Source organism: Mirounga angustirostris, unplaced genomic scaffold (assembly GCF_029215605.1).
Source record: "Mirounga angustirostris isolate CCGP_5_RB_7025 unplaced genomic scaffold, mMirAng1.0.hap1 SCAF_3, whole genome shotgun sequence".
NCBI classification, from domain to species: domain Eukaryota; kingdom Metazoa; phylum Chordata; class Mammalia; order Carnivora; family Phocidae; genus Mirounga; species Mirounga angustirostris.
Window position 1 is genome coordinate 157,576,383 of NW_026991711.1, and position 27,598 is coordinate 157,603,980.

A 27,598-nucleotide genomic window follows, 5' to 3' on the forward strand; every position below is an offset into this window, starting at 1 on the left:
TTGTACATACAAATTTTTCTGAGTAACCACAGAGCTGACTTGCAAACAGAAAAGTACTGAAAAAAATAAAAAACTACCTCTATATTTAAGCACAGTATAAAAATATAGGAAGTAAAACACTTCTTTGAACCTCAATAAAAAATATACTTTACTTCAAATATGTGTTTTGATTTGTAAAATAAGATGATTAACAGGAGCATCTATATATACTCCAAACTTACTTTGCCATATCTCTAGCCAATTGCATAAAACGTTCTCCATCAGATGGAGACAAAAGGTTTAAAATACGCCTATAACCATCCATTGCCATCTTATGATCTCCCATCTGTTCATAAAGGCTTGATCGCTCCCACAGATAACGGACATTAGTAGGTTCATATTTAAGAGCTAAAAAGAAAAAAAAATTACAGATTTACTACAAAAACGGGTTCATGATACCTGGTTAAGACCAATCCTCTTTTCAGAAAATTTAATAAAAAAAAACCACTAGTAATATTTGAGCAGACATTTGAATGAAGAGGAATGAAATGTGGGGAGCTTTGGAGCATGAAATTTGGGCCATGCAGAAGAAACAGACAATACAAAGACCTCAAGGAAGGGGAAGGATTTGGCACACTGAGACAATCATAGGAGAGGGCATAGGGTAGATGATAAAAGCACTTGGAATACCCGTGTTATTCCTGAGAGCACCCCCAGCCCCAGCCCCATTTCTCTGTTTCTCCTTTGTTTGAATGACTTCTTCAGACCAATTTGTCACCCCACCTGTCTGTTTAATAAATCTTCTACACTGTCTATAAAAAACAAAACAAAAACAAAACAAAAAAAACCACTCTAAACTAATTCTCCAATAGAGCTAAGTGGGTTAATTCTGGAACAAAACTACTTTCACAGGAACTCTCAACTAAGTTTAGTCTAAGACCAGACAGAACCTGAATCTCTATATTAATCTTCATTTGGTCACTCTCGTGTGATGTTAACCCTCAAGGAACAGCTTAGAACCAACAATGATCTTAGCAGGAAATTGAAGGTACTGTTCTTCTACCAACTTTTGTGCTGTATTAGCTCACAATATAAAGCTGTTGATAAACATGAAAGCAGAGAGACCCCCAAATACTTACCTCTGGGATGCCAGAATATAAGGAATAAATATACTTCAGCTAACATCACCCCAAGGTAGTAAGTACAATTATCAAAAAATCTACTATGTAACATTTTATCAAACAAAATAAGAAAAACATTTTAATTACCTTTTGTGTAGCAAAAAATAGCCTGCTTAATATTGTCTTGTTCCAGAGACATTTCTGCCAATCTAACCCATTCTTCGGTGTCACTAGGATTTAAATGTGCAGCAATCAACTCAAACTGAAGAGATTTTTCCATGTCACCTTGGTCCTCATATATCATAGCAAGAGTAGAAAATGGCTCATAAGCCAGAGGAGCTAAAATGAATTAAAAAAACAAATTCTACTGGCTGAAGAAAGAGGCATGAGATGACATCAATCCCATGGTTCAAACTATGGATCCTTTTTTTAATGTTTAAACTCTTTAAAACACTCTAGCAGAATTATACAAACTACTTAATAGAATTTAGAATAAAAATTAAATTTGCTTTACTTCATGTTCATACACAATTAGTGTTTTAGTATTACTGTCTCTGAGCCAAGTGTAATTTCATGAAAAAATTCTACTCTCCACCATGCACCCCTCATGAAAATCCCCATTTGCTAAGGTTAAACATGGCTCAATAACTCAGCAAGTTCATCCCAAAGAACATCATCACATCAGTGTTTATTTAATCTTCATGATCCATCCACCACAGGTGTATGGGATGAACGGACTAAGGATGGCTAAACTGCACCTAACTGAGGATATCAAAGTGAATAGTTAATCTACATTTCTGAAATGTTTCTGAAATGAAGTTCTAAGATTAAAATTAAAGATAATTGTTAAAAATAAACAATTATAAACTGGAATAAAGGAACAGATAATATTGGAAAGTAGGAACCAAACAAAATATCCTTAAGGAAAAGTTTGGTTAATCTTGTTTCTGGTGGAATAGAAAAAAAGCAGTGACCTCAAATTATTCTAATGAGTAATCTAGGAAATTTTTTTTTTTTTTTAAGTAAGCTCTACACCCAACATGGGGCTTCAACTCACAACTCCAAGATCAAGAGTTGCATGCTCTACCAACTGAGCTGGCCAAGTGCCCCAATCCAGGAAATGTTTAACAAGACTTTCAGGAGGGTTGGCTGGGAAGATGGTAGAGTAGGACCGTAACCCCATCTCATCCCATGGATACAACTAGATAACATTCATTTCAGCGTAAATAACCCAGAATATGATCTGAAGACTGGCAGAACAAATGCCAAAATTAAAAGTAGAGAGGAAGTCACGTTGAAGAAGGGAGGAAGGGCAAAGACACAGTCTGGGAGAGAAATGGATGGGGCTGTCCATAGTGGAGAGTAAGCCCATAGTGTGGAGAAGGGTGAAAAATAGACTTCCACAGTGAAAAGCCTAAATGAAAGAGGACCAAACCACAGCAAGAGACCAAAGCAAAACCAATATAAGTAATATGCCTGATAGAGAATTTAAAGTAATGATCATAAAGATACTCACTGGACTTGAGAAAAGAGTGGAGACCCTTAACACAGAGATAAAGAAGAACCAATCATAGATCAAAAATACAATAAATGAAATTACAAATACACTTGATAGTTGGGGCACCTGGGTGGCTCAGTTGGTTAAGCATCAAACTCTTGATCTCAGCTCAGGTCTTGAACTCACGGTTGTGAGTTCAAGCCCAACATTGGGCTCCATGCTGGATGTGGAGTCTACTTTAAAAAAAAAAAGAAAATACACTTGATGGTATAAGCAGCAGGCTAGATGAAGCAGAGGAACAAATTAACAACTTGGAAGACACAGTACTAGAAAGTAACCAAGCTGAGCAAAGGAGAGGAAAGAAAATAATGCAAATTGAGAATGGTCTTAGGGAACTCAATGACTCCATCAAGCATAATAACATGCGATTTATAGGGATCTCAAAAGAAGAAGAGACAAAGGGACAGAAAATTTATATGAAGAAATAATAGCTGAAAACTTCCCTAATCTTGAAGAGGAAACAGATGCCCAGATCCAGGAGGCACAAAGATCCCCCCAAAATGCAACCCAAAGAGGTTCACACCAAGATGCATAGTAATTAAAATGGCAAAAAGTAGTGATAAAGAAATAATTTTAGAAGTAGCAAGAGAAGGGGTGCCTGGGTGGCTCAGCTGGTTAAGCATCTGACTCTTGATTTTGGCTCAGGTCATGAGATTGAGCCCCCACATCAGGCTCCATGCTCAGCAGGGAGTCTGCTTTTTTTCCTTTTCCTTCTGGCCCAACCCCCCACTCTCTCTCTCTCTCTCTCTCAAATAAATAAATAAATCTAAAAAAAAAAAAAGGCAGCAAGAGTAAAGAAGACAGTTACATACAATGGAAACCCTATATGACTATCAGCAGATTTTTCAGCAGAAACTTTGCAGGCCATAAGAAAGTGTTAGGATATATTCAAAGTGCTGAAAGGGGAAAGTCTGCAGACAAGAATACTCTATCCAGCAAGGCTATCATTCAAAATAGGAGAGTTTCTCAGACAAACACTAAAGGAGTTCATCACCATTAAACCAGCCCTTAGAAGAAATATTAAAGGGGACTCTTTTGAGTGGAAAGGAAAGAATTTAAGTGAGAATATGAAAAGTAAAAAACACGAAGGCAATAAAAATAAGTATTTCTGAAAAATCAGTCAAGGGAGAGTGGGCTAGCAAGATGGTGGAGGAGTAGGAAACATAAATTTCGCCCAGTCCCAGGAATTCACCTAGATAGTTATTAAACCATTGTGAACACCTACAAACTCAACAGGAGATCAAAGAAAAGAATAGCAGCAACGCTATGAACAGAAAAGTGACCACTTTCTGGAAGGTAGGACATGCGGAGAAGTGAATCCGAGGCCATACGTGGGAAGATAGACCAGGGGGGTGGGTGGAGGGAGCCTCTATCAGGCAGCTACCGGCAAGTGATAGAGCAGCAGAGCACAAAATCAGAACTTTTAGAAGTCTGCTCCGGTGAGGGACGTCGCTCCAGTGGCTAAGCGGGGGGTGGAAACTTCGCTGGGACAGTGTGGTCTCAGGACGCTCAGGGTCACAGAAAGACTGAGGGTGCTTGAGTGTGGCAGAACCTCCCAGGTGTCGGTAGCAGGGAAGCTGGCCACAAAGAGTGAGCTGAGGAGTAGGTTCTCAGCTTGGGGCTGCCATAAACCGTGATGGCCGGCAGTCGGGCAACCACTCTTCGAGCAGGGGCCCAACAAGCAGCAGATCAGGGGAGACTCCCCTTTGTCCCCCAGGAGGAGCAGCACAAGAGTGTGCCTCAGGAATCTACTGGATTTGGAGACTTCAAACGGGGTCATGGGCCAGAGACAGAAATGCTCGGGCACAGGCTGGGTGAGCTCAGAGTGAGGCCAGAGACCACGGAGACAGGAGTGACTGACTGCTTTTCTCTGAGGGTGCACTGAGGAGTGGGGCCCTGAGCTCTTGGCTCCTCTGGGGCCAGAGACTGGGAGGCCACCATTTTCATTCTCATCCTCCAAAGCAGCGCAGAAAGCCTTCAGGGAACAAAAGTTACCAAGAGCAAACCCGAGTGGGTTACTTAGTCTGGCCCCTGGCAAGGGTGGTGCAATTCTGCCTGGGGCAAAGACATTTGAGAATCACTGCAACAGGCCCCTCACCCAGAAGATCAGCAAGAACATCCAGCCAAGACCAAGTTTACTGACCAATGAGAACTGGAAAACTCCAGCGCTAGGGGAATACAGCACATAGAATTCATGGCCTTTTCCCCATGATTCTTCAGTCTTTCAAAGATATTTTTTTTAATTTTCTTTATTTTCTTTTTCTACTTCTTTTCTTTAAATTTTTCTTCTTTCTTTTTTCAACCAACTTCTTATAAAGTCCTTTTTTTTTTTTTAAATGCATCTTTTTTTTAAGATTTTATTTATTTTTTTGACAGAGACACAGAGAGAGAGGGAACACAAGCAGGGGGAGTGGGAGAGGGAGAAGCAGGCTCTCCGCTGAGCGGGGAGCCCGATGCGGGGCTCAATCCCAGGACCCTGGGATCATGACCTGAGCCGAAGGCAGACACTTAACGACTGAGCCACCCAGGCGCCCCTAAATAAATAAAATCTTAACAAAAAAATTGATGAGCCTTTAGCAAGACTCATCAAAAAAGGGCACAAATAAAATCATAAATGAAAGAGGAGAAATAACAACAAACACCACAGAAATAAAACAATTGTAACAGAATATTATGAGAACCTATACGCCATCAAATTGGACAACTTAGAAGAAATGGATAAATTCCTAGAAATATAACCTATCAAAACTGAAGCAAGAAGAAATAGAAAATTTGAACAGACCAATTAGCAGCAATGAGATTGAAGCAGTAATCAAAAACTCCAAAAAAACAAAAGTCCAGGAATAGACAGCTTCACGGGCAAATTCTACCATTTAAAGAAGAGTTAATACCTATTCTTCTCAAATCATTCCTAAACATACAAGAGAAAGGAAAACTTCCAAATTCACCTCTATGAGGTATTACCCTGATACCAAAACCAGATAAAGACACCACAAAAAAAAAAAAAAGAGAGAACCACAGGTCTATATCTCTCATGAAAATAGATGCAAAAATCCTCAACAATGTATTAGCAAACCAAATCCAACAATACATTAAAAAATCATACACCAGGATCAAGTGGGATTATTTCCAGGATGTAAGGGTGGTTCTTTATTTGCAAAACAATCAACATGATAAGATACATCAATAAGGTAAAGGATGAAAACTACATGATCATTTCAATAAATGCAGACAAAGTACAACATCAACTCCTGATTAAAAAAAAAAAAACCCTCTGCAAAGGAGGTCTAGAGAGCACATACCTCAACATAATAAAGGCCTTATATGAAAAACCCACAGCCAACACCATACTCAATGGTGAAAAACAGAGCTTTCCCTTAAGGTCGAAGCAAGACACTCTCATCACTTTTATTCAACACAGTACTGGAAGTCCTAGCAATAGCAAGTAGATGACATAGTGAAATAAAACGCATCCAAATTGGTAAGGAAGGAATAAAACTCTCATTATCTGCAAATGACATGATACTATATATAGAAAACCCTAAAGACTCCACCAAAAAATTACTAGAATTGATAAACGAGTTCAGTAAACCCACAGGATACAAAATCGATGTACAGCAATCCATCACATTCCTATACACTACTAATGAAGCAGCAGAAAGTGTTTTAAGAAAACCATCCAAGGGGCACATGGCTGGCTTAGTCAGTAAAGCATGCAGCTCCAGATCTCAGAGTCATGAGTTTAAGCCTGATGCTGGGTGTAGAGCTTACTTAAAAAAAAAAGAAAGAAAACAAAAGAATCCCATTTACAATTACACCAAAAACAATAAAATATTTAGGAATAAACTTAACCAAAGAGGTGAAAGACCTGTATTGTGAAAACTATGAAACACTGATGAAAGAAATTCAAGACATTGCAAAGAAATGAAAAGACATTCCATGCTCACGGATTAGGAGAACAAATATTATTAAAATGTCTATGCTACCTGGGCGCCTGGGTGGCTCAGTTGGACAAGCATCTGCCTTCGGCTCAGGTCATGATCCCAGGGTCCTGGGATCGAGTCCTGCACTGGGCTCCCTGCTCAGAGGGGAGTCTGTCCCTCCCCCCTGCTCATGCACTCACTCTCTCTCTCAAATAAATAAAATCTTTTAAAAAAATGTCTCTGACATCGGCTATAACATTTTTCTTTATGTCTCCTGAGGCAAGGAAAATAAAAGCAAACACAAGCTACTGGAACTACATCAAAAGTTTCTGCACAGCAAAGGAAACAATCAACAGAACTAAATAAAAGACAACCTGGTGAATGGGAGAAGATATTTGCAAATGACCTATCTGATAAAGGGTTAGGATCCAAAACATATAAAGAACTGATACAACTCAATACCCAAAAAAACAAATAATCCAATTTAAAAATGGGCAGAAGACACGAATAGACATTTCTCCAAAGAACACATCCAGATGGCCACAGACACATAAAAGTATGCTCAACATCACTCCTCACCAGGGAAATAGAAAGCAAAACTACAGTGAGATATCACCTCACACCTGTCAGAATGGCTAAAATTGGAAACAAAGAAACAAGTGTTGGCAAGGATGTGGAGAAAAAGGAACCCTCATGTACTGTTGGTGGGTATGCAAACTGGTGAAGCCACTGGGGAAGACAGTATAGGGAAGCGAGTTTAATTTTAAAAAATTAAAAATGGAACTACCCTATGGCCCAGTAATTGTACTACTGGGTATTTACCCAAAATATACAAAAACATCCTGATGTTTATAGCAGCATTATTTATAATACCCAAATTATGGAAGCAACCCAAGTGTCCATTGCTAGATGAATGGACAAAGAAGATGTAAGATAAATATATAAGGGAATATTATTTAGCCGTAAAAAAGAATGAAATCTTGCCATTTGCAACAACATGGATAGAGCAAGAGAGTATAATGCTAAGCAAAATAAGTCAGAGAAAGACAAATACCATTATGATTTCATTCATATGTGGAATTTAAGAAACAAAACAAATGAGCAAAGAAAAAAAGAGAGAGACAAACCAAGAATAGACTCTTAACTGTAGAGAACAAACTGATGGTTACCACAGGGGAGGTGGGTGGATGGATGGGGGAAATAGGGGACGGCGATTAAAGAGTACATTTATCATGATGAAAACAGTAAAATTAACAAAAGAAAAAAGACTTCTAACAGGACCCTCATCTAGATAAAAGGAAATGCCAAAATACTGAAAAGATAAATTAAGAGTTCACTGTATTATAACTACCTAAGCCACTATGCAGGGCATTATTTGGCAACACATCAGGAAACCAAAATAATAAATATTAAGTGATTAGTCAGAAAGTCATTTCTGAAGATATCCTTCAATATGCCCCAGATGTGCAGTTTAAAGAAGGATAATAAGTATAAACTGTGTCGTTTATCAAAAAGTAGATTGAAATACTCTAGCTCTGCCTAATCTGGAAAGTGAAAGAAAAAAAAAGAACACTTTTTAAATGGTTTTAACATGTGCTTGCCATATTTAAAAAAGACTAATGCTACAAAAGTCTAAAACCCCAAAATAAAACATTAAAAAACAAACAAAAACAAAAAAGAAGCCTGGTAGAGTTCAATAGATATTAATATTTCATTGAGCCATACTGGGATTTTCATTTTCTTGGTAAGGACTTCTACTCAATGTGAAAGTGGCATATCACTGTTATATCACCTCAAGCTTCTGAACATATTTTCCAAATAATACAGTGAAGTGCTCCTCCATTTGTTTTAAAAGTCACACTATTAAAATGCTATTATCAATAATCCCCACAAAAACCACCTTGTCTTATGATTTCCATGCACATCAATATCGCCTCTTCACGTTCTCCTCGAGCAAAGCGAATGTTGGCTTCACCCATGAGACCCCTCAGAGCTCTGGGAAGTTTACTTCGAGGCCTTTTCTCCTGTATAGAAAAAAAAAAAACCAACAAAAAACATTTAGCTGAAATATAGTAATATTTTAGATTTCAATTCCAACCAAATTAATAAATGCAGAAGATAATGAAAATGAAATTTCTTTTTAAAACTTCTTAATATTCTAAACTGGGAACTAAGGACTAAAAACTTCAATACTGACTCATTAACATTCAAGTCTGTATTTCAGGAAAAAGTCTAAAATTAATCTCAGGAAAGAAATTATTCTAAAATATTCTCCAAAAAGAAATACCTCAGAAAACTAAAAAACAAAAACAAACTTCCTACAGTAGGAAGTTCAAAGCACAATAAAATATATGAAGAAAGCAAAAACCAGTATGGTCAGGAATCACTAATTACTAATTAGAATAAATAACAAATGTAGAACCTGATGCTGCAAAATGGACTTATGTGCCAGGAAACTTCTTATAATATAACCTACTGAAGATTCTCCTTCCTTCAAATTTATCTACTCAGAATAAACTTGATTAAAAAAATATCAAGTTACATTGGGGCACCTGGATATTTAAGTCAGTTAAGTGTCTAACTCTTGCTTTCGGCTCAGGTCATGATCTCAGGGTTGGTCATGAGATGGAGCCCTGTGTGGAGCTCCGTGCTCAGCAGGGAGTCCGCTTGAGATCCTCTCCCTCCCCACTCCCCCACCCACCCACCCTTGCTCTCACTCATGTGTGCATTCTCTCTCTCACTAATAAATAAATCTTAAAAAAAACATATCAAGTTATAATATGGACCTTTTATTTATTTTTTTTAAAGACTTTATTTATTTTTTGACAGAGAGAGAGACAGCGAGAGAGGGAACACAAGCAGGGAGAGTGGGAGAGGGAGAAGCAAGCTTCCCGCCAAGCAGGGAGTCTGATGTGGGGCTCGATCCCAGGACCCTGGGATCATGACCTGAGCCGAAGGCAGATGCTTAATGACTGAGCCACCCAGGCGCCCCATAATATGGACCTTTTAATAGCAAAACCACAGTACATTCTGACACATGCATAATTAAGGTTTTGCATTTTTTAAAAATCTCTAAGATGAAACATAGGAAACCAGTAACAGTTGTCTCCTATGTCCTTCCTTACAGTTTGAATTCTTTCCAAATATATGTATAATTTAAAGATTCCTTTTTCAATTACTATGTCACATTTTTACCTTCCATTTATAAATACTAAAATAAATATTTACTTTCATCATTTTCTTGGTTTCACGATTGAGAACCATCTCCAGTACAAACACATCACCCGCAGTGGGTTGCTCAGGTGTTTCTTCTTCCTCCTCCTCCTCTTCTTCCTCTTCCTCCTCATCATCTTCATTCTCTCCAAGCATGGAAGCAAAGACCTTGTGAACTGACTTACTGACTCCATCTGACATTTCTCCTGAAGAAAGACACATTAAGGATGTTGGATAAAACAGACAGTTAATATGTTTAAGGAAGGACACAATTTTTTAAAAACCCACAAATTCTGAGCAACAAATAGTCATTCTCATGAAATCATAACAATCATCTTAAGAATTATGAACATCCAAAATAAATATAAAAAGAAATGTGTAAAATATAACACTGCCAATCAATAAAATTTATTCCAGTAACAGAAAGGAAAAAAAATCATATGATCATCTTGATAAGGAGAAGCATTTGATAAAATCCAATTCCTAATAATAAATAAAAAAATAATAAATTTATCATTCCTAATAAAAATTCTAAGTCATCTAGAAATGGAAGGGAATAGCTTTAATTTGATAAGCAGTATCTACAAAAAAATTTTCCACACAGTTAATGGTGAATTATTCAGTTACTGGGAATGAGACAAGGATGTTATCACCACTCCTTTCAACATTTTGCTAGAGGTCCTGGATAATGTAAAAGAGAAGAGAAAAGGCACAGAGATGGAAAGGATGAAATAAAACTGTCATTATTCACAGATGTGATCATGTATATAGAAGATCCAAAAGAATGTACATACAAACTGCCAGAATACATGAATTAAGCCAGGTTCCTGGATTCAAGGTCAATATACAAAAATTAACTGTAGTTTTTTTATCAGCAATAATGAACTGAAAGTGAAATTAAAAGAAGGCCCTATTTGCATGATGTGTAGGAAAGGTACTCAAGAGCAAGAATTTAACAGTGATACTCAGTAATGCATAGGAGAAAAAAGACAATTCCAGTGGCCACATATTCCAATTAGCAGACTTTGTCAAACTTGTTCAAAACTGACCCTTCTGTTGTTTTGAATATATGTGCACACTCACCAAGGGTCCTGATAGAGCTCTGGGATGATTCCTTCCTGGGAAATGGGAAGTTTTATATCTTAAAAGGACTGATGGGATTATTTGAGCTGAGGCAATCTAATACATGATGCCTACTGCTCCTGATGAGCAAGAATCGACTCAGTTAATCCCCTTTTCTAGGGAGGGCCTGATGGCCACTTCTCAGGGGCAGCTTTAGTCAACCAAGACTGGGAGGCACCCAACGGTGCTTCTACTACAGTTACCCCTCAAAGACCTGATGATGGAAGAGCTATTCCTCCCCTAGGCAGATAAGACCCACAAGTTATTAGAACAATTTCAGTCCTCTTTTCCACCCCACCTGCCTGACAAGGTAAGAAACCGTAGTAACCCCAATTTGCTCTCCTTTTTGCCCCTTCTTCTCCACTTGATCGAAGAAGGCAGGAATAAAGCTTGTTTTCTGTCTATCCTATTAGTATGCATTCTCTATGTAAAGAGAGCTGCATGGGGGGGGGGGGGGGGGGAAGACTCTACTACTACTCCCAAGAACAAGAAAGTTCAATTTAGTTCTCAATCAGACACTATACACAAAGCTACATTCTAATTGATGGTTCAGTATCCCACGTAACTTGTCATGGGCAGATGAATACTAGGAACTATTATCAGTATTCTGATCACTAGAAAGGTATATGAATCACTGGAAATTAATGAATTTGCATACTAGTTCATCAATTAGACTCTGATGGCTTTAATGAGTTTGGGACTAACCAAATCTAGTATCTGGACATGCAGAGCTGAGGACTGGATTCTAGAATGAGGCGGCATACCAAGATACCTACTGTGTGTGAGGACCCATCTGGGCAGCCAACGGGACTTCCACTCTGGCATTTCTATCTTATCTCCTATAACTAAAGCAGTGGTTTGGAAGTCACTTTGTATAGAAGTACAAACCATTACAATTTGGGGGAGTACAGTCTGGAAGTAATTAGTAACTGAAAGAGCCAATTTAAAAAACAATGACCCCAAAAAGGCTCCCATCTGAAACACCTTTCCAAAGGGCACCTGTGCAGCTCAGCCGGTTAAGCAACTGACTCTTGATTTTGGCTCAGGTCATGATTTCAGGGTCCTGGGATGGGTGGCGTGGGCCTCTGCGCTCAGTGGGGAATCTGCCTGAGGATTCTCTCTCTCCCTCAGCCCCTACCCCCAAGTGGCACATGCACATGCTTGCTCTAAAATAAATAAATCTTTTAAAAAATAAAAATAAACACTTTTCCACAAAAATAACCCACAAAACTACCCATCACCATATTCAATAACTCCACAAATTATTGAGCACTATGCTGATAAACCAGGTAATCAACAACAGAATACCACTGCAATGAAAAAAACAATGTTTTCATTAAATTATTAGGTACTCTTAATATTTAATGCAGGTGGCAAATGATTTTAACATACCTTCATTGACATCTTTGTCTCGCGATTTGGTGGAGTCAATTCCTGATGATGATGGAACTTCAGAGTCATTTGGATTTTCTTCAGCTGATAACTTTCCTTTTTCCTGAAGACTCTGTGATTGAAAATTAATGATTCCAAAAAATAATGCAGATTTAGTTCTCTCCAGTTGGGAATAGGGCATTTCCCTCATTTTCTTTCTAAAAAACTCGAGCTCTACAAACACATACAGTATGTGGAATCCGAACCTGAACAGTCAAAGCATTTCAGAGTACTTAGATCTCATCCCCCACGTCTGTCTGCATCAGTCACTTATAAAAAATAATTTAAAATACCTTGATGATTTCATGAATCTACACATTGTATCCTAGCTTTTTAAGTGAAAAGAGATGGATCATTATTAGCTGCATGAATTAGGAGAGAACCCAGTTAATTTCAAAGGGTGAGATTATTTTTATTTTCCCTCGGACTTCATGTGAGTGAGAAGATAAGGAAAGTTCAGATATTCTAAAGTATGAAAAATTATGCGAGTGAAGATTTTGTTATCAGACAAGAAAATTCGCCTTTTTGTAGAAGATTACATCAATACCACTGGGAGACGCCCCAGAGACGGGCCCTCGGTTGAGAAATAAACTGCCGCCTAAAGAAGAGAGTGAGTTGCTCACCCGAACACAAAAGAAACCTAGTGGCAAAGCTCGGACTAGAATCAGAAACTCTGACGGGGTGAGGGAGGACGGCGGTGGGGAGAGAAGGGGAGAGAGAGACAGAGGTTACCACAGAAACAAGCTTTTTGGCGGGGGGAGTTTTTAAAGAGGAGCTTAACACAAGGATGAGAGGTGAGAACCGGGGCTTGGGGAAGAAGGGGAAGAATCTGCTGGGAGTTCCGGTCCGCCCCATCACAGCGAATGGGGCCATATAAGTCCCCCACATCTAGGTGTATTAGGGCGACAAGACAGTGAGGAGAATCCTGGCCTAGCATCGCCTCACTTTCTTCTCGCGGGTTTTTCTCTCTTCTCTCCGCCTTTCGAACTCCTCAAAGGAGATCTTCCCTTCCAGGTAGTCGATGAGCTCCGGGCTGAAACCCGACATGTCTGCAGGGTGCGGAGACACAGCACCACGAACCAGGACAGAGAACCGGAAAAGCAAGATTTTATCCTGCTCCGGGGCGCCGCGAGAAGCGAGCCGGCGTTCTCCTGGGAAACGGGCCCGGCCGGCGCTGCGGCCGCTGCGCTCGGGTTCCGCGGGAGCATCTGGTCCGGCTTCCTTCCAGGCGGCGGAGCGGGATCTTCTGGGCGGAGTCCGGAGCTCTGGACCTCGCCTGCTATGCTGGTTTACGCCTCCTACTTAAGATGATTGGGGAGTTAAAAACAGGACAGGACAGGACAGGACAGGACAGGAAAGGAAAGGAAAGGAGAGGAAGAAGGAAAGAAAAGAAGAAAGAAAAGAAAAGAAAAGAAAAGAGAAGAGAAGAGAAGAGAAGAGAAGAAAAGGAAAGGAAAGGAAAGGAAAGGAAAGGAAGAAGGAAAGAAAAGAAGAAAGAAAAGAAAAGAAAAGAAAAGAGAAGAGAAGAGAAGAGAAGAGAAGAAAAGGAAAGGAAAGGAAAAGAAAGGAAAGGAAAGGAGAGGAAGAAGGAAAGAAAAGAAGAAAGAAAAGAAAAGAAAAGAAAAGAAAAGAGAAGAGAAGAGAAGAGAAGAAAAGGAAAGGAAAGGAAAGGAAAGGAGAGGAAGAAGGAAAGAAAAGAAGAAAGAAAAGAAAAGAAAAGAGAAGAGAAGAGAAGAAAAGGAAAGGAAAGGAAAGGAGAGGAAGAAGGAAAGAAAAGAAGAAAAGAAAAGAAAAGAGAAGAAAAGAAAAGAAAAGAAAGAAAAGAAAAGAAAAGAAAAGAAAGAAGGAAGGAAGGAAGGAAGGAAGAAAGAAAGAAAAAGAAAAGAAAAAAAAATGCTTTAAAGAAATTTTCCTTAATCTAGATCGTTTGCCTCAATACTTCATTATGATTCTTACTCCCAATTCATTTCCTTTTCTGAATGTTTGTTCTTTAAATTAATTTGAACTTTGCTGTAGTGATTATTTTCTTAATGTAACCATCTGCACTGCCTCGTACATGTTTCACTTTACGTTGTTCCCCTGCCACAGAAGGCGAAAGTCCTCTCCCAATTTGTGCTTTAAATCTCATCTCCTCCACCAATGGCACCATCAGTTTTCCCGTCTTCCATGAATCCTCAAGCTCTCCCTTTCCTCAGGGCTCCTTCTCAGTCTGTAAATAAGTTTATCAGGACTTCTTGTTCCACCTATCAGGCTTACCCAAGTTTTCTTCTTTTCTTAACAAACTTTTAGAAAGAATCAAATGCTTGATATGATTACCATACACTCTTGCTCATTTACTATAGGACGCGTACTGGCTTATGCGTATTACATACATTGCCCAAAATAATCCTTAAAAACAGATATTGCTATTCTTTTTTTATTATTATTTGACAGAGACACAGCGAGAGAGGGAACACAAGTAGGGGGAGCAGGAGAGGGAGAAGCAGGCTTCCCGCAGAGCAGGGAGCCAGATGTGGGGCTCCATCCCAGGACCCTGGGATCATGACCTGAGCCAAGGCAGACGCTTAAGGACTGAGCCACCCAGGCGCCCCCAGATGTTGCTATTTTTAAAGCCAAAGTCCTGTATCTAATAAGGAGCAGAGCCAGGATGTGAACCCTGGTCTATCTGACCCCAAACCCCATGCGTGGAATTAATATGGTATATAGCCTCCCCTAAATGGAACTATTGTTTACCTCCTGAACACTCCTGTGGTCTGTATTTTACCTTGTATTAATATTTCTATTATTACTATTTCTCCACTGTCCTATTCTAGAGACACTATCTGTCAACATCCCGAGAACAGTACTACCTGATGCATCTTTGTGAACTCTAGTAATCTGTGCTCAAAACACATTTATGAATTAAATTGGATGGAATTGAAAGTGCACTGGAAATGGGCAAGAGTGTTGAGGTATGGGGAATGCATCTTGACATAAGGCTAAGTTTAAAGACAAGTTACAAGGAGCCTGTCACTTAGCCATTAGTACCTCTTTGTTATAATCCGGATGAGGATAAGCAACAGTAGGATGGCAGAACGAAAGCCACGACCCCAAGACTTCCAAGTGAGAGAAAAATACCTCACAGCTAGAAGCCCTCCCCTTTCTCATGATGAAGAATCCTCAGCACTCTACCTGGGTATAAAATATGGAGGCTAGCAGGGTGTGTTGGATTAAGGTCTCAAAAGACATCATTTATAGGGAAATTCTCCCCTGAATTTCTCCAGGCAGTCAGGGAACTATATCTAAGAGGAAGTCAAGGGTCTGGTCCTAACTTCCTAGGGGGAAAAGAAGGGAATCATGGGCAGGAAAGATGCTCACCTCATAAGAACTCTCTCCTAAGACCCAGATGGCTTAGACCAACTTGTTTCATTATTAGCTCCCTGGAATATGGAATAACAATTGTGAAGCTATAGATTCACGTTGGGGAGAATAGAGAACAGGGAGCATGGGGTGGAAGGATAGCTTTTATGCTGTTGATAAAAAGACAACAAACCCCAAATGGAATCACTTGTGCTAAACCCACATCACAAAACCAAGACTTAATATTTAACTTAGTTACAGTTTCAACCTCTCTCAGGAGTGAAATCTTAAGCCTGTCAACCTGTAATTACCTGAGCAGCACTAGTGAGGTGACCTCACTGCATGATAGACCTCTGCTGTCTCCTAAAGGGAGGTGACCTTGCCACAAACAGTCCACTCTCTGCTAGTAACTTCCTTGTCCCACCTTCTAGCTACAAAAGTCTTTCATCATGTACAGCTCTTTGGAGCTCCTATTTGTTAGATGATGCCCAATTTATGGTTCATTGAATAAAACCAATAAGATCTTTAAAATTTACTTTAAAGTTTGAATTTGGTTTTAAACACTGCTATGGAACACCTTATGTACACGAAGTTCTTTTTTTTTTTTTTTAAGATTTTATTTATTTTGACAGAGAGAGACAGTGAAAGAGGGAACACAAGCAGGGGGAGTGGGAGAGGGAGAAGCAGGCTTCCCGCAGAGCAGGGAGCCCGATGCGGGGCTCGATCCCAGGACCCCGGGATCATGACCTGAGCCGAAGGCAGACGCTTAACGACTGAGCCACCCAGGCGCCCCAGACACGAAAGTTCTTTTACAACTCAGACTATAGGAACATATCTTATAAAATTGTAATCTTTCTGTTTTTCTTTTCTCCACTTCCTTGTAAGTGATTTGTCCCCTGGTGAGTCAGAGGCATCCGTATTACCTTGAGATGAAGTGGAATTGTTCTAGAAGTAATAAAAATAGCAAGAAGAAACCTTTCAGACTTTCTGACTGCTTTTGGGAATCAAAATGGAATGTCTGAAGGAAGCAGAACATTGAATTTATGCCATAACAATAGAATTAAGAGTACACGGAGGAGATGACTCCATCCTTTCTCCTCCTCAAGGGGAGGAACCGGAATGGGGTATGACCCTTTTGGGGAGACAATTTTTCCATATTTCTCTCACTTTTCTGCAAAAGCTTGTGACAACTTTCAATCTGGGCTATATTTTCAAAGATGTCTGTAGAACAAACAACCTTGAAAGAGAAATTATCTTTCCCTGGAGCAGAGGACAGATTTGTTTTCTGACCAGTACACTAAATATAATGTTTCCCTCTGGAGCAAAGGTTGGGTGTGTTGCTAGTAGCCCCTTATAAAAGTGGGGATTTCCTAAGTTTGGGGTTCCTCCGCTGTGGCACAAACCCACTTGTGTGCAGCATATACTTGAACATACCTCCGTGTGGCTCCCATGATACTTGGGGGATAAGGAGAGCCAATGTGGATGTAAAACTCATGCTGCATGCAGCTCCATGAGTAATAAAGCCCAAGAGTCTCATGTGTCTGACAGAAACTGAAACTGTAACAGGATAGTGTGCGGTTTACAAGCAGAGCAGAACCTCACACCCTTGATGGTTCTTGACTCCCCTACATCTGTGATAGGGGACAATAGGTCATGTCCTGAGAATGGAGTACTCATCAAAGAGGAACAGAGTCAGTGTTGAAAGGCTGTCAGAGACCTATGGAAAGAATTACCATGGGCCCCTTGAGAACCTGGATCTCATACAAAACATTGATTTTCACTGGAGGAAACATGACACTTCTGCTCTTTTCCTAGCAATGGCTCTCAGCCAAGAAAATTATCCCTTGCCCTGTGGGATTTTAGAAATGTCTGTAGGGAAGTTTGGGTTGTCAAGATAACAGGGCAGGGGTGGGGAAATGACTGACACACAGTGTCTGAGGACCAGGGATGCTAAATGGTCATACAAGTGGAGACTTGTCCTTCCCCAATTGCCAATAGCATCACCATCAAGAAACTCTAGTCAGGCCTTCCATCAACAGCTACCTGCCAACAGTGAGGAGTTTTCCAGAAGAAGGATGTATGCTCTTGCCTTGAGATTGTGTAAGCTCCTAGCTAAAAGTCCATGTGGATGCTCTTCCTTTTCAAAGGCCCTGAAACGTAAGAATTCCCTTTGTGGAGGTATTGACACCCAGAGTGGGGGTTGTAAAAGGGAAAGGGAAAAACCAGCCACTGGTCTTGAGTAGAACTGGACAGTGGTAAAACACTCCTTACCATTCTACCCTTTATCTGAATAGCTTATATTTTTATGGGAATAGCTCATCATTAGTAATCACTTATATCTTTTAAATGGTAAGAAACATAATCTTGACGTTAACTAGAAGCAACTTCTATTACTGTGTGAATAATAGCAGAATAGCACACCTTCACTTCAAGACATATTTATTGGACACTTGCTACATGCAGAGCATTGTGCTAGGTGCTGGAGAAATAAAAATGGCTTAGATATGATCTCTGCTCACAAAGACCTCACAACACTCCAGGGAAAACAGGCACATATACAACTACTTAGAACAAATTAGGGACGCCTGGGTGGCTCAGTTGGTTAAGCATCTGCCTTTGGCTCAGGTCATGAACCCAGAGTCCTGAGATCGAGTTCTGCATTGGGCTCCCTGCTCAGCGGGGAGTTTTCTTCTCCTTCTCCCTCTGCCCCTCCCCCCTGTTGGTGCACATACTCTTTCTCTCCCTCAAAAGAATAAATAAAATCTTTTCTAAAAAAAGAATTAAACCAGATGCAGAAACCTATTTTTGCATAAATATTTTATTATTGATATTGAGTATCAATGATCCACAAAAAGCCACAGAAGACTATTGTGGAATGTACAGACTACTGTTAGTAGGATGTCAATATTTGCATTCTAGTACAATGCTCTTTTTGTAGGAATCACAGAGAAAGTGATGCAGCTCTCCATAATGATACAGTAAAAGTAGCATTCCAAATGAAAATATAAGAATCAGAATAATTCAGCCTGAGCTGGTAGGAAGAGGAGATGATTGGTTGTAAAAGAAGGGAATGCCACCCGTTTCTATTCTCCCTTCTTAAGGACGTGTGTGGAGAAAAGCCAGAGCTGGATTGTGGCCAGGATATTTCCTGTAGCACAATGTCCACCCCTGAATATAGTGGCAGGTAATATCTCCTAGAGATCCTAGCAATTCCTAGAATCCCAAAGGTTTTTTCTTTCCATTTCAACTTAATTGTGGATATTTATCACTTCTTCTCCCTTGGTATGAAACTGTAAGGTTTCTCAATAACATATGCTGAAAGTGGGAATGCATCTTCTTTTCAGGAAAAAGACAAATTTTAAGCCCAAATCTCTATTACGTATAATGAACTATAGTAAAAATAAGCAGAGTCTCTTTCAAATAAAAACATTTATTGATAAAAGGTAATTAGCAGGCACCTGGGTGGCTCAGTCGTTAAGCGTCTGCCTTCGGCTCAGGTCATGATCCCAGGGTCCTGGGATCGAGTCCCACACCGGGCTCCCTGCTCAGCGGGAAGCCTGCTTCTCCCTCTCCCACTCCCCCTGCTTGTGTTCCTGCTCTCGCTATCTCTCTCTCTGTCAAATAAATAAATAAAATCTTAAAAAAAAAAAAAGGTAATTAGCATACAAGTTTTAAAGAGAAGCTTAAAAGAAATGTAATTTAGAAGGTCATCATCTCTTCTGACTCTGCGGTGTTTCTGTAATTCTTACAAATAGGTGCAGTGCTCTACATCAGTGTTTATGGGTTTACAGAGTAGAAAAAAGACTCCAAAAATACGCACATAAGTCACATTTGTCCCAGAGGTCAATCTACTTATATGTAAATCTGGAAATGTAGAATAAAATCACTATAAATTGACAAATAAGTGGAGGGGGAAAAGGTTTAGCCATAACCATGATTGAATTTTTCTAACAAGAAGCTTCATCTGTAGTTTTAAAATAGCCAGACACCTGAAAGAACAAGAAAATGTTATCACGAAATAGAAAGTGAAGACTATACAAGCAACACAATGACCCTTTTGTTTTTGTTTTTTTAAGATTAATTTATTTGAGAGAGAGTACAGGAGGAGAGGCAGAGGGAAACAGAGAGGGATTTTAGGTTTTTTAAGGTTATTTATTTATTTATTTGACAGAGAGAGAGAGAGCAAGAGAGGGAACATAACCAGGGGCAGTGGAGAGGGAGAAGCAGGCTCCCCGCCGAGCAGGGATCTAGATGTGGGACTCGATCCCTGGGATCATGACCTGAGCCAAAGGCAGACGCTTAATGGACTGAGCCACCCAGGTGCCCCTAGAGATCAGTTTCTGCAATTTATAAATGAAGAAACCAAGGCTTACAACCAACTTGTATGCAATTCTGTCTCATACTGAAGCAGGTACTGTGGTATTTTTTTTTTTAATTTTATTTTATTATGTTATGTTAGTCACCATACGCTACATCATTAGTTTTTGATGTAATGTTCCATGATTCATTGTTTGCATATAACACCCAGTGCTCCATGCAGAACGTGCCCTCTTTAATACCCATCACTAGGCTAATCCATTCCCCCACCCCCCTCCCCTCTAGAACCCTCAGTTTGTTTTTCAGAGTCCATCGTCTCTCATGGTTTGTCTCCCCCTCTGATTCCCCCTCTTCATTTTTCCCTTCCTACTTTTTTTTTTTTTTAACATATAATGTATTACTTGTTTCAGAGGTACAGGTCTATGATTCATCAGTCTTACACAATTCACAGCGCTCACCATAGTACATACCCTCCCCAGTGTCCATCACCCAGCCACGCCATCCCTCCCACCCCCCCACCACACCAGCAACCCTCAGTTTGTTTCCTGAGATTAAGAGTCTCTTATGGTTTGTCTCCCTCTCTGGTTTCATCTGGTTTCATTTTTCCCTCCCTTCCCCTATGATCCTCTGCCTTGTTTCTCAAATTCCTTCTATCAGTGAGATCATATGATACTTGTCTTTCTCTGATTGACTTATTTCGCTCAGCATAATACCCTCTAGTTCCATCCACGTTGTTGCAAATGGCAAGATTTCGGGGGTTTTGATGGCTGTGTAATATTCCATTGTAGTATTAACAACTGTTCTGTTTTAGTGTCTAATAGCCTAGGGCCTAAGTGTGAATAATAGTCAAGGGAACCCTTCATTAACATCTTTCTGTTTTTTCTGTCTTATTTCTCATTGTAGGAGCTGTGAAGTGCATGTGCCACGTGGTAAATTGTATCTTCCTGTTAGAATAAGAAACATTATTTTAAAAAATCATCACATTTAGGGGCGCCTGGGTGGCTCAGTCGGTTGAGCGACTGCCTTCGGCTCAGGTCATGATCCTGGAGTCCTGGGATCGAGTCCCGCATCGGGCTCCCGGCTCGGCGGGGAGCCTGCTTCTCCCTCTGACCCTCCCCCCTCTCATGCTGTTTCTCTCTCGCTCGTTCTCTAATAAATAAATAAAATCTTTAAAAAAAAATCACATTTAAGAAGGAACTAATAATCAAAACCCTTTCACATGCACAATAAAGTGCAACAAGGGTATACCTCCTCAGAATTCCATCCCTAGCTTGTGGAAGAATGTGAGTAGATTTTATTTTTTATTTTTTTATTTTTTAAAGATTTATTTATTTATTTGAGAGAGAGAGCAAGAGAGCACAAGCAGGGGGAGCAGCAGAGGGAGAGGGAGAGATGCGGGCTCCCTGCTGAGCAGGGAGACGAACACAGAACTCAATCCCAGGACCCTGGGATCATGACCTGAGCCGAAGGCAGACGCTTAACTAATTGAGCCATGCAGGTGCCCCTGGGAGTAGATTTTAATTATGATTCAGTTCCCTTTATTATTGAGCCAAACAAAAAGCTAATAGACTAGAATCACAATGTATTTTCTTGGAATACAGCATACCTGGTTTATTTTAATGGTAAATATTTATTTGATAGGAAAGCTAAGGTAATAAGAATAAGACTAGGGGCAACTGGGGCACATATTGCATGGAGCACTGGGTGTTATAGGCAAACAATGAATCATGGAACACTACATCAAAAACTAATGATGTACTATATGGTGACTAACATAATTAAAAAAAAGAAAAAAAATCATAAGTTGTCTTTTTTTTTTTTTAAGTCCCAACATGGGGCTTGAACTCATGACCCTGAGATCAAGACCTGAGTTGAGATCAAGAGTCAGACACCTAACCAACTGAGTCACCCAGGTGCCCAAATTATTATTTCTTTTTAAAACTACACGATGAAATACAAGAACCAAATCCAAATATTAATAGTGATGAATATCATCAGAACTGAGCACATGTTTCTATGAGAAAATAAAATCATTTTTCCAATAAATACTTTCAAAATCTCTTTATGACTGAGTTGTATAATTGGACAGATCCTGGGGATAAAGGAATAACTTACCTGTGTTCAGAGGAAACATTCAGCCTTTGAGGTAATTAGGAAAGGAGTTTTTCTGCTCTTCATAATCTGCAAATGCAGAAGCAAGAAGTTCTGATTGGAAAGAGAGAGGTCTAGGATTCTCATTCATGAAGAAAGTGTTTCGAAACCTCCCGAGATCAAGACCTCTTCTCTTAAAATATGCCTGAAGGGTTCTGAAAAACTGAAGAGAGAAAGAAAGTGTTCAATGCTATAGGTAAATTAAACATAAAAAATACTCAGAGACAGATATTTTCCCCTCTCTTTCCGTCTGTGAATTGACTTAAGGGCTAATCTAGGAGACAGGAGGTGGAAAACCCAGAAATAGAAATACATATTTTTACTACTTCTCCTTCTTCCCCTCAGATGTGGGAATCAAAGGCAGAAGAAAAATTATTAAATTTCTTTACTACTTACAGGCCATTGACAAATCCTTGAAACAGGCAGAGTGACATTCCTCTAGGGACGCAGCTGCCTCAATGTTGATACTTTGCTAAGGGCAAAAGCAATCTTAGCCCAACCCCCAGGATTCTGTAAGTCTACTTTAATGTATAAAAATTCCTTTGGAAACTTCCTTTATCTCTACCTCCCAAGATACATGTCAGCAATCATACCCCAAGTATATGACCCACCAAAATACATCTAAAGGGTCTCAGGACTCAGGTTTTATTAGACAGTAATAAATGACCTTTTCCCAACAATAGTTAGCCCCCTCAAGATCCTGGAAACCTTGCTTCCAAAGATCCTTAGAGACTTATCCTATCCTTAGTCCCCTCCCGCCTTGAAAGTATATAATGGGCCACTCCTCACGACCCCAGTGCAGCTCTTTCGGCCCACGGGTCCTGTCCCTGTGCTTTAATAAAATCACTTTTTGCACCAAAGGTATCTCAAGAATTCTTGTCTGTCGGCTTTGAACCCTAACATTCTTTCCTACATCACCCTCCACTGTTCTTTACCTGCCTTCTTTCTGACATTTCAACCCTAAACAAGATAATTTAGCATTCTTGGTGGAGATTGAGAGAGGAGTATCAATTATTTAATAGCATCACAGTCAGAGGGTTTGTTGTAAACCACCTCTGAACCACTTAGGTCAGAGATTAAAATGAATTTCACAGTGATCAGAGCTCCATGCCTCCTCTCTGACTGAAAGTGAGATCCCAGGCATTGTCTTCTACACCAGAGCTTTTAGATGCAGTTTTGCAGCTTTCCTTTAGGAAATGGATACACAGAAGCTTGCAAAGGGCTACTTGGTTGTTTGAACCCTATATTGTTAAATTTTACATCAGTTTCCATAAGGAAATAGTATTTTGAAATAGTAATGTCAGCATGTTTATTGTATTTGGCATATTTTTAAAAGAGAATTTTTGCTGATGTTTTGAATTCTATTTCCTAGATAACTTTATGTTGAAAATAATGCCTGGGCGGGGGGGAAGGGCATACTGGCTGGCTCAGTCAGTAGAAGGTGCAACTCTTGGTCTTGGGGTTGTGGGTTCAAGCCCCACATTGCATATAGAGATTACTTAAAAATAAATCTTAAAAAAAAAAAGCAAGAAAATAATGCCTGGTAAATTGATAAGAATGTAGGTCAATTTTCAGTCTTTGCAATTGAGCTTTGCATATGTTGGTCATATGAGAATCTGTTTTATTATCAATCTGAACTGTGCAAAAATAATTTCCCCGCTGTGCTCTTGATTTTGTGTATCTATGAGAAATCCAGTCTATAAAGCCAATGTGTATGTAAGATCATTTACAAATGTAATGTGTTGTATAACAAATCTAAATTTGTTTCTCCTTACAGAAACAGATGCAAATTGGCCAGAAGAACAATAGGATACCAGCCACGAGACTAGCAAAGCCCTTGACCAGTCCTGTTAAGGAATCTTCTTGGCACTTGGTAGCCTCCTCTCCACTGCGCTCTAGCAGAGGGCAGTCCAGAGACGTGCTAATTTCACCCTGTAGCCCAGCATGTCCCAGTGTATGCTCTTACCAGATCTCGGTTTCTGGGGTTGTTGAGTGACTTCCATTTCTCTTCATTTCTCAACGTGGCTCCATGCACAAGCCCAAATAGCACCAGGGCAACGCACAGCAGCAGGAATGCTTTGGGCATGGTGGAACGAAGCTGAGCAGAAGGAAGGATCGGGGAGATGTTGATGGTTAGAGAAGAAAGAAAGAGAAAAAAGAAAAAAGAAAAAAGAAGGAGGATGGGGAGGAAGAAGGTAAAAGAAGGGAGGGGAGGAGAGAAGGGAGGGCAAAAGTGGAAAAGAGAAAGAGGAAATTTTTTTTAAAAGATTTTATTTATTTATTTGACAGAGAGAGACACAGCGAGAGAGGGAACACAAGCAGGGGGAGTGGGAGAGGGAGAAGCAGGTTTCCCACCAAGCAGGGAGCCCGATGCGGGGCTCGATCCCAGGACCCTGGGATCATGACCTGAGCCGAAGGCAGACGCTTAAAGACTGAGCCACCCAGGCGCCCCAAAGAGGAAATATTTTTAAAGAGAGACAAGGAGGAAGAAACAGTATATTGGTTTCCCTGAATTTCACAGCCCTCTTTTCTCCACATTCATTTGCAAATAAAGACTCCCCCCAAATCCAGTTGATTACCTCAAAGAGGTCCATGATGATGAGAACATTATACAGTGATAAGCAAAGCAATTATGAATACAGCCTAAAGAGTCTGAGTATGCCTTTTCATCTTTGAAAAAAATGCACTTTGTTGTCTCCAAAGAAAGAGCAATTCTTTTTTTTTTTTAACTTTTTTTTTAAAGGCTTTATTTATTTATTTGACAGAGAGAGACAGTGAAAGCAGGAACACAAGCAGGGGGAAGTGGGGAGGGAGAAGCAGGCTTCCCGCCGAGCAGGGAGCCTGATGCGATGTGGGGCTTGATCCCAGGACCCTGGGATCATGACCTGAGCCGAAGGCAGATGCTTAACTACTGAGCCACCCAGGCGCCCCAGAAACAGCAATTCTTAAAAAACAAAACCAAAAAAACCTTGAAGTACTTAAGTATTAAGACAGCACTCTTGATAAATGAAGAAAGACAAGGAGGAGGAGGAGGCGAAAAAAGAAAACATATACCCCAAACTAAGAAATATACTGTACACACACGTCTGAGACAGACACACAACACACCAGCATAAGTATAGATTGTCTCCCACCCCAATGTGTGAAATGGAAATGAAACACACAGGAAAGGCTGATAAAGCTTACCAGGAGTTGGACTTTGGCTGGCCCTGGTTGGCTACCCTGTTTACAATCTGCAAGGCAATTCGTGGCTACTTGTAACCAGTGGACCGGCTGTAGGTGGGAGTCAATGACGTGAGCAGGGGGAGTGGAAAAATAATGATTCCATTTTCATCCATGGCACCAAAGATCCTTGAGAATCACATCTTTAAGCTTCCTCAGGGGTGACAGTGAACTTATTTGTCTTCTAAATACAGCAGCCACTCCTCTAACCTGTGAACATTTTATGTGGTTTTTATGAAACACACAAAGAACTTCTACATAGCAAAGTGGCTTTTTACCTTTTCACTCTTAAGAGAAGGGTATACACAGCAGCTGACAATATGATGATGATTACCTACCTAATAGAATGCTCCTTTGGAGATACCAGCTTTTCAAATTAACATCATTTTTTGAACAGGAAATTCTATTGCAAGGGATAAAATTGTTCTTTGTGACCTACACCTTATATTTCTTCTGAGAATCTCAAAAAGCTTTACAGGTTTTAAATAGCAGCATGGTTTATCATAAAAACCCCTTCAAAATAGAGCAAAAAGAGAGCACGTGTTTCTTGGAAAAAAGAAACGTTGCTATACCTATCACATCTCCTTGCTGCATAATATGCCATCCAAAGAAAATGGGTGGAGAAATGGGACTTGATTTGTGAAATTGCTTCCAATGCAATAATTCAGAACAATTCAGGACAAGGTCTTTGTGAGAAGGCTAGTAATCTGGACTAGAAATTAGAATACCTGGCTATGGTCTGTCTTGCTGTATTGACCCTGGGCAAGTCACTATGACCTTCATTTGTTCATTCCTTTCTTCGTCAATGCAGCAAACTTTTTTTTTTTAAGATTTATTTATTTATTTGAGGGAGAGAGAGAGTGTGTGAGGGTTAGGTTCCAGGCCACCACAATAAACTGAATATCACAAACAAGACAGTCAAATGAATTTTTTGGTTTTCCAGTGCATATAAAAGTTATGGTTGCACTATACTACAGTATATTAAGTGTGCAAGATCATTATGTCTAAAAAAAATGTACCTACCTTAATTTAAAAGTGCTTTATTGCTAAAAAACAAACAAAAACAAAACAAACAAACAAAAACAAAACAGCTAACCATCAGCTGAGCTTTCAGTGAGTCACCATGTTTTTGCTGGTGGAAGGTCTTGCCGTGATGTTGGTGGCTGCTGACTGATCAGGGTGGTGGTTGCTGGAGGTTGGGGTGGCAGGGGCAGTTTCTTAAAATAAGATAAAAGTGAAGTTTATCACATCAATTGACTCTTCCTTCATGAACGATTTCTCTATAGTAAGCAATGCTATTTGATAGCATTTTACCCACTTCTCAAGTTTTATCATCAGATTGCAAATCAGTCCCATCTTCAGGTTCCACTTCTAGTTCTAGTTCTCTTGCCATTTCCACCACATCTACAGTAATTTCCTCCACTAAAGTCTTGAACCCCTCAAAGTCATCCATGAGAGTTGGAATCAACTTCTTCCAAACCCCCGCAATTGTTGACATTTTAACCTCTTCCCATGAATCACGAATGTCCTTAATGGCATCTAGAATGGTGAGTCCTTTCCAAAAGGTTTTCCATTTATTTTGCCCAGATCCATCAGAGAAATCACTATCTATGGCAGCTATAGCCTTATGAAATGTATTTCCTTGACCCAAGGGCAGCAGAATGGAAGTTGTGTTTGTAGGCATGAAAACAACATTAATCTTATTGTACATCTCTATCAGAGCTCTTGGGAGACCAAGTACTTTGTCAATGAGCAGTAATATTTTGAAAGGAATCTTTTTCTGAGCAATAGGTCTCAACAGTGGGCTTAAAATATCCAGTAAGCCATGTTATAAACAGATGTGTTGTCATCAAGCTTTGTTGTTCCATTTATAGAGCACGGGCAGAGTAGATTTAGCATAATTTTTAAAGGCCCTGGGATTTCCAGGATGGTCAATGAGCATTGGCTTCCATTTAAATTCACCAGCTGCATTAGACCCTAACAAGAGAGTTAGCCTGTCCTTTGAATCTTTGAAACCAGGCATTGACTTTTAGTATCTAGCTATGAAAGTCCCAGATGACATCTTCTTCTTATTGAGGCTGTTTTGTCTACATTGAAAATCTGTTGTTTAGTGTAGCACCTTCATTAATTATCTTTGCTGGATCTTCTGGACAGTTTGCAGTTTCTACAATAGTTCTTGCTGCTTTGCCTTGCAGTTTTATGTACTAGAGGTGGCTTCTTCC

General features: G+C 39.8%; 2 protein-coding genes across 2 annotated transcripts in view; both read right to left on the reverse strand.

The window, feature by feature from the left end:
- GTF3C3 (general transcription factor IIIC subunit 3) overlaps positions 1 to 13,565 on the reverse strand; it is a 39,464-nt gene extending 25,899 nt beyond the window's left edge. Inside the window, exons 1-6 of the mRNA XM_045868308.3 lie at positions 13,293 to 13,565; positions 12,309 to 12,420; positions 9,810 to 10,000; positions 8,482 to 8,605; positions 1,248 to 1,439; positions 222 to 387 (exon numbers count right to left, since the gene is read on the reverse strand). Coding sequence (XP_045724264.1) covers positions 222 to 387; positions 1,248 to 1,439; positions 8,482 to 8,605; positions 9,810 to 10,000; positions 12,309 to 12,420; positions 13,293 to 13,394 — 887 coding nt within the window. The 5' untranslated portion in view covers positions 13,395 to 13,565. The remainder of the gene's footprint in view (positions 1 to 221; positions 388 to 1,247; positions 1,440 to 8,481; positions 8,606 to 9,809; positions 10,001 to 12,308; positions 12,421 to 13,292) is intronic.
- On the reverse strand, positions 13,562 to 25,629 carry CUNH2orf66 (chromosome unknown C2orf66 homolog). Its single transcript, XM_045868307.3, has 4 exons — positions 25,341 to 25,629; positions 24,121 to 24,252; positions 22,119 to 22,317; positions 13,562 to 13,645 (listed from the first exon to the last, which is right to left on the reverse strand). Exons 2-3 carry the CDS (start codon positions 24,238 to 24,240, stop codon positions 22,138 to 22,140), a joined length of 300 nt encoding a protein of 99 aa, XP_045724263.1. The 5' UTR covers positions 24,241 to 24,252; positions 25,341 to 25,629; the 3' UTR covers positions 13,562 to 13,645; positions 22,119 to 22,137.
- Positions 25,630 to 27,598: the final 1,969 nt, after the last annotated feature.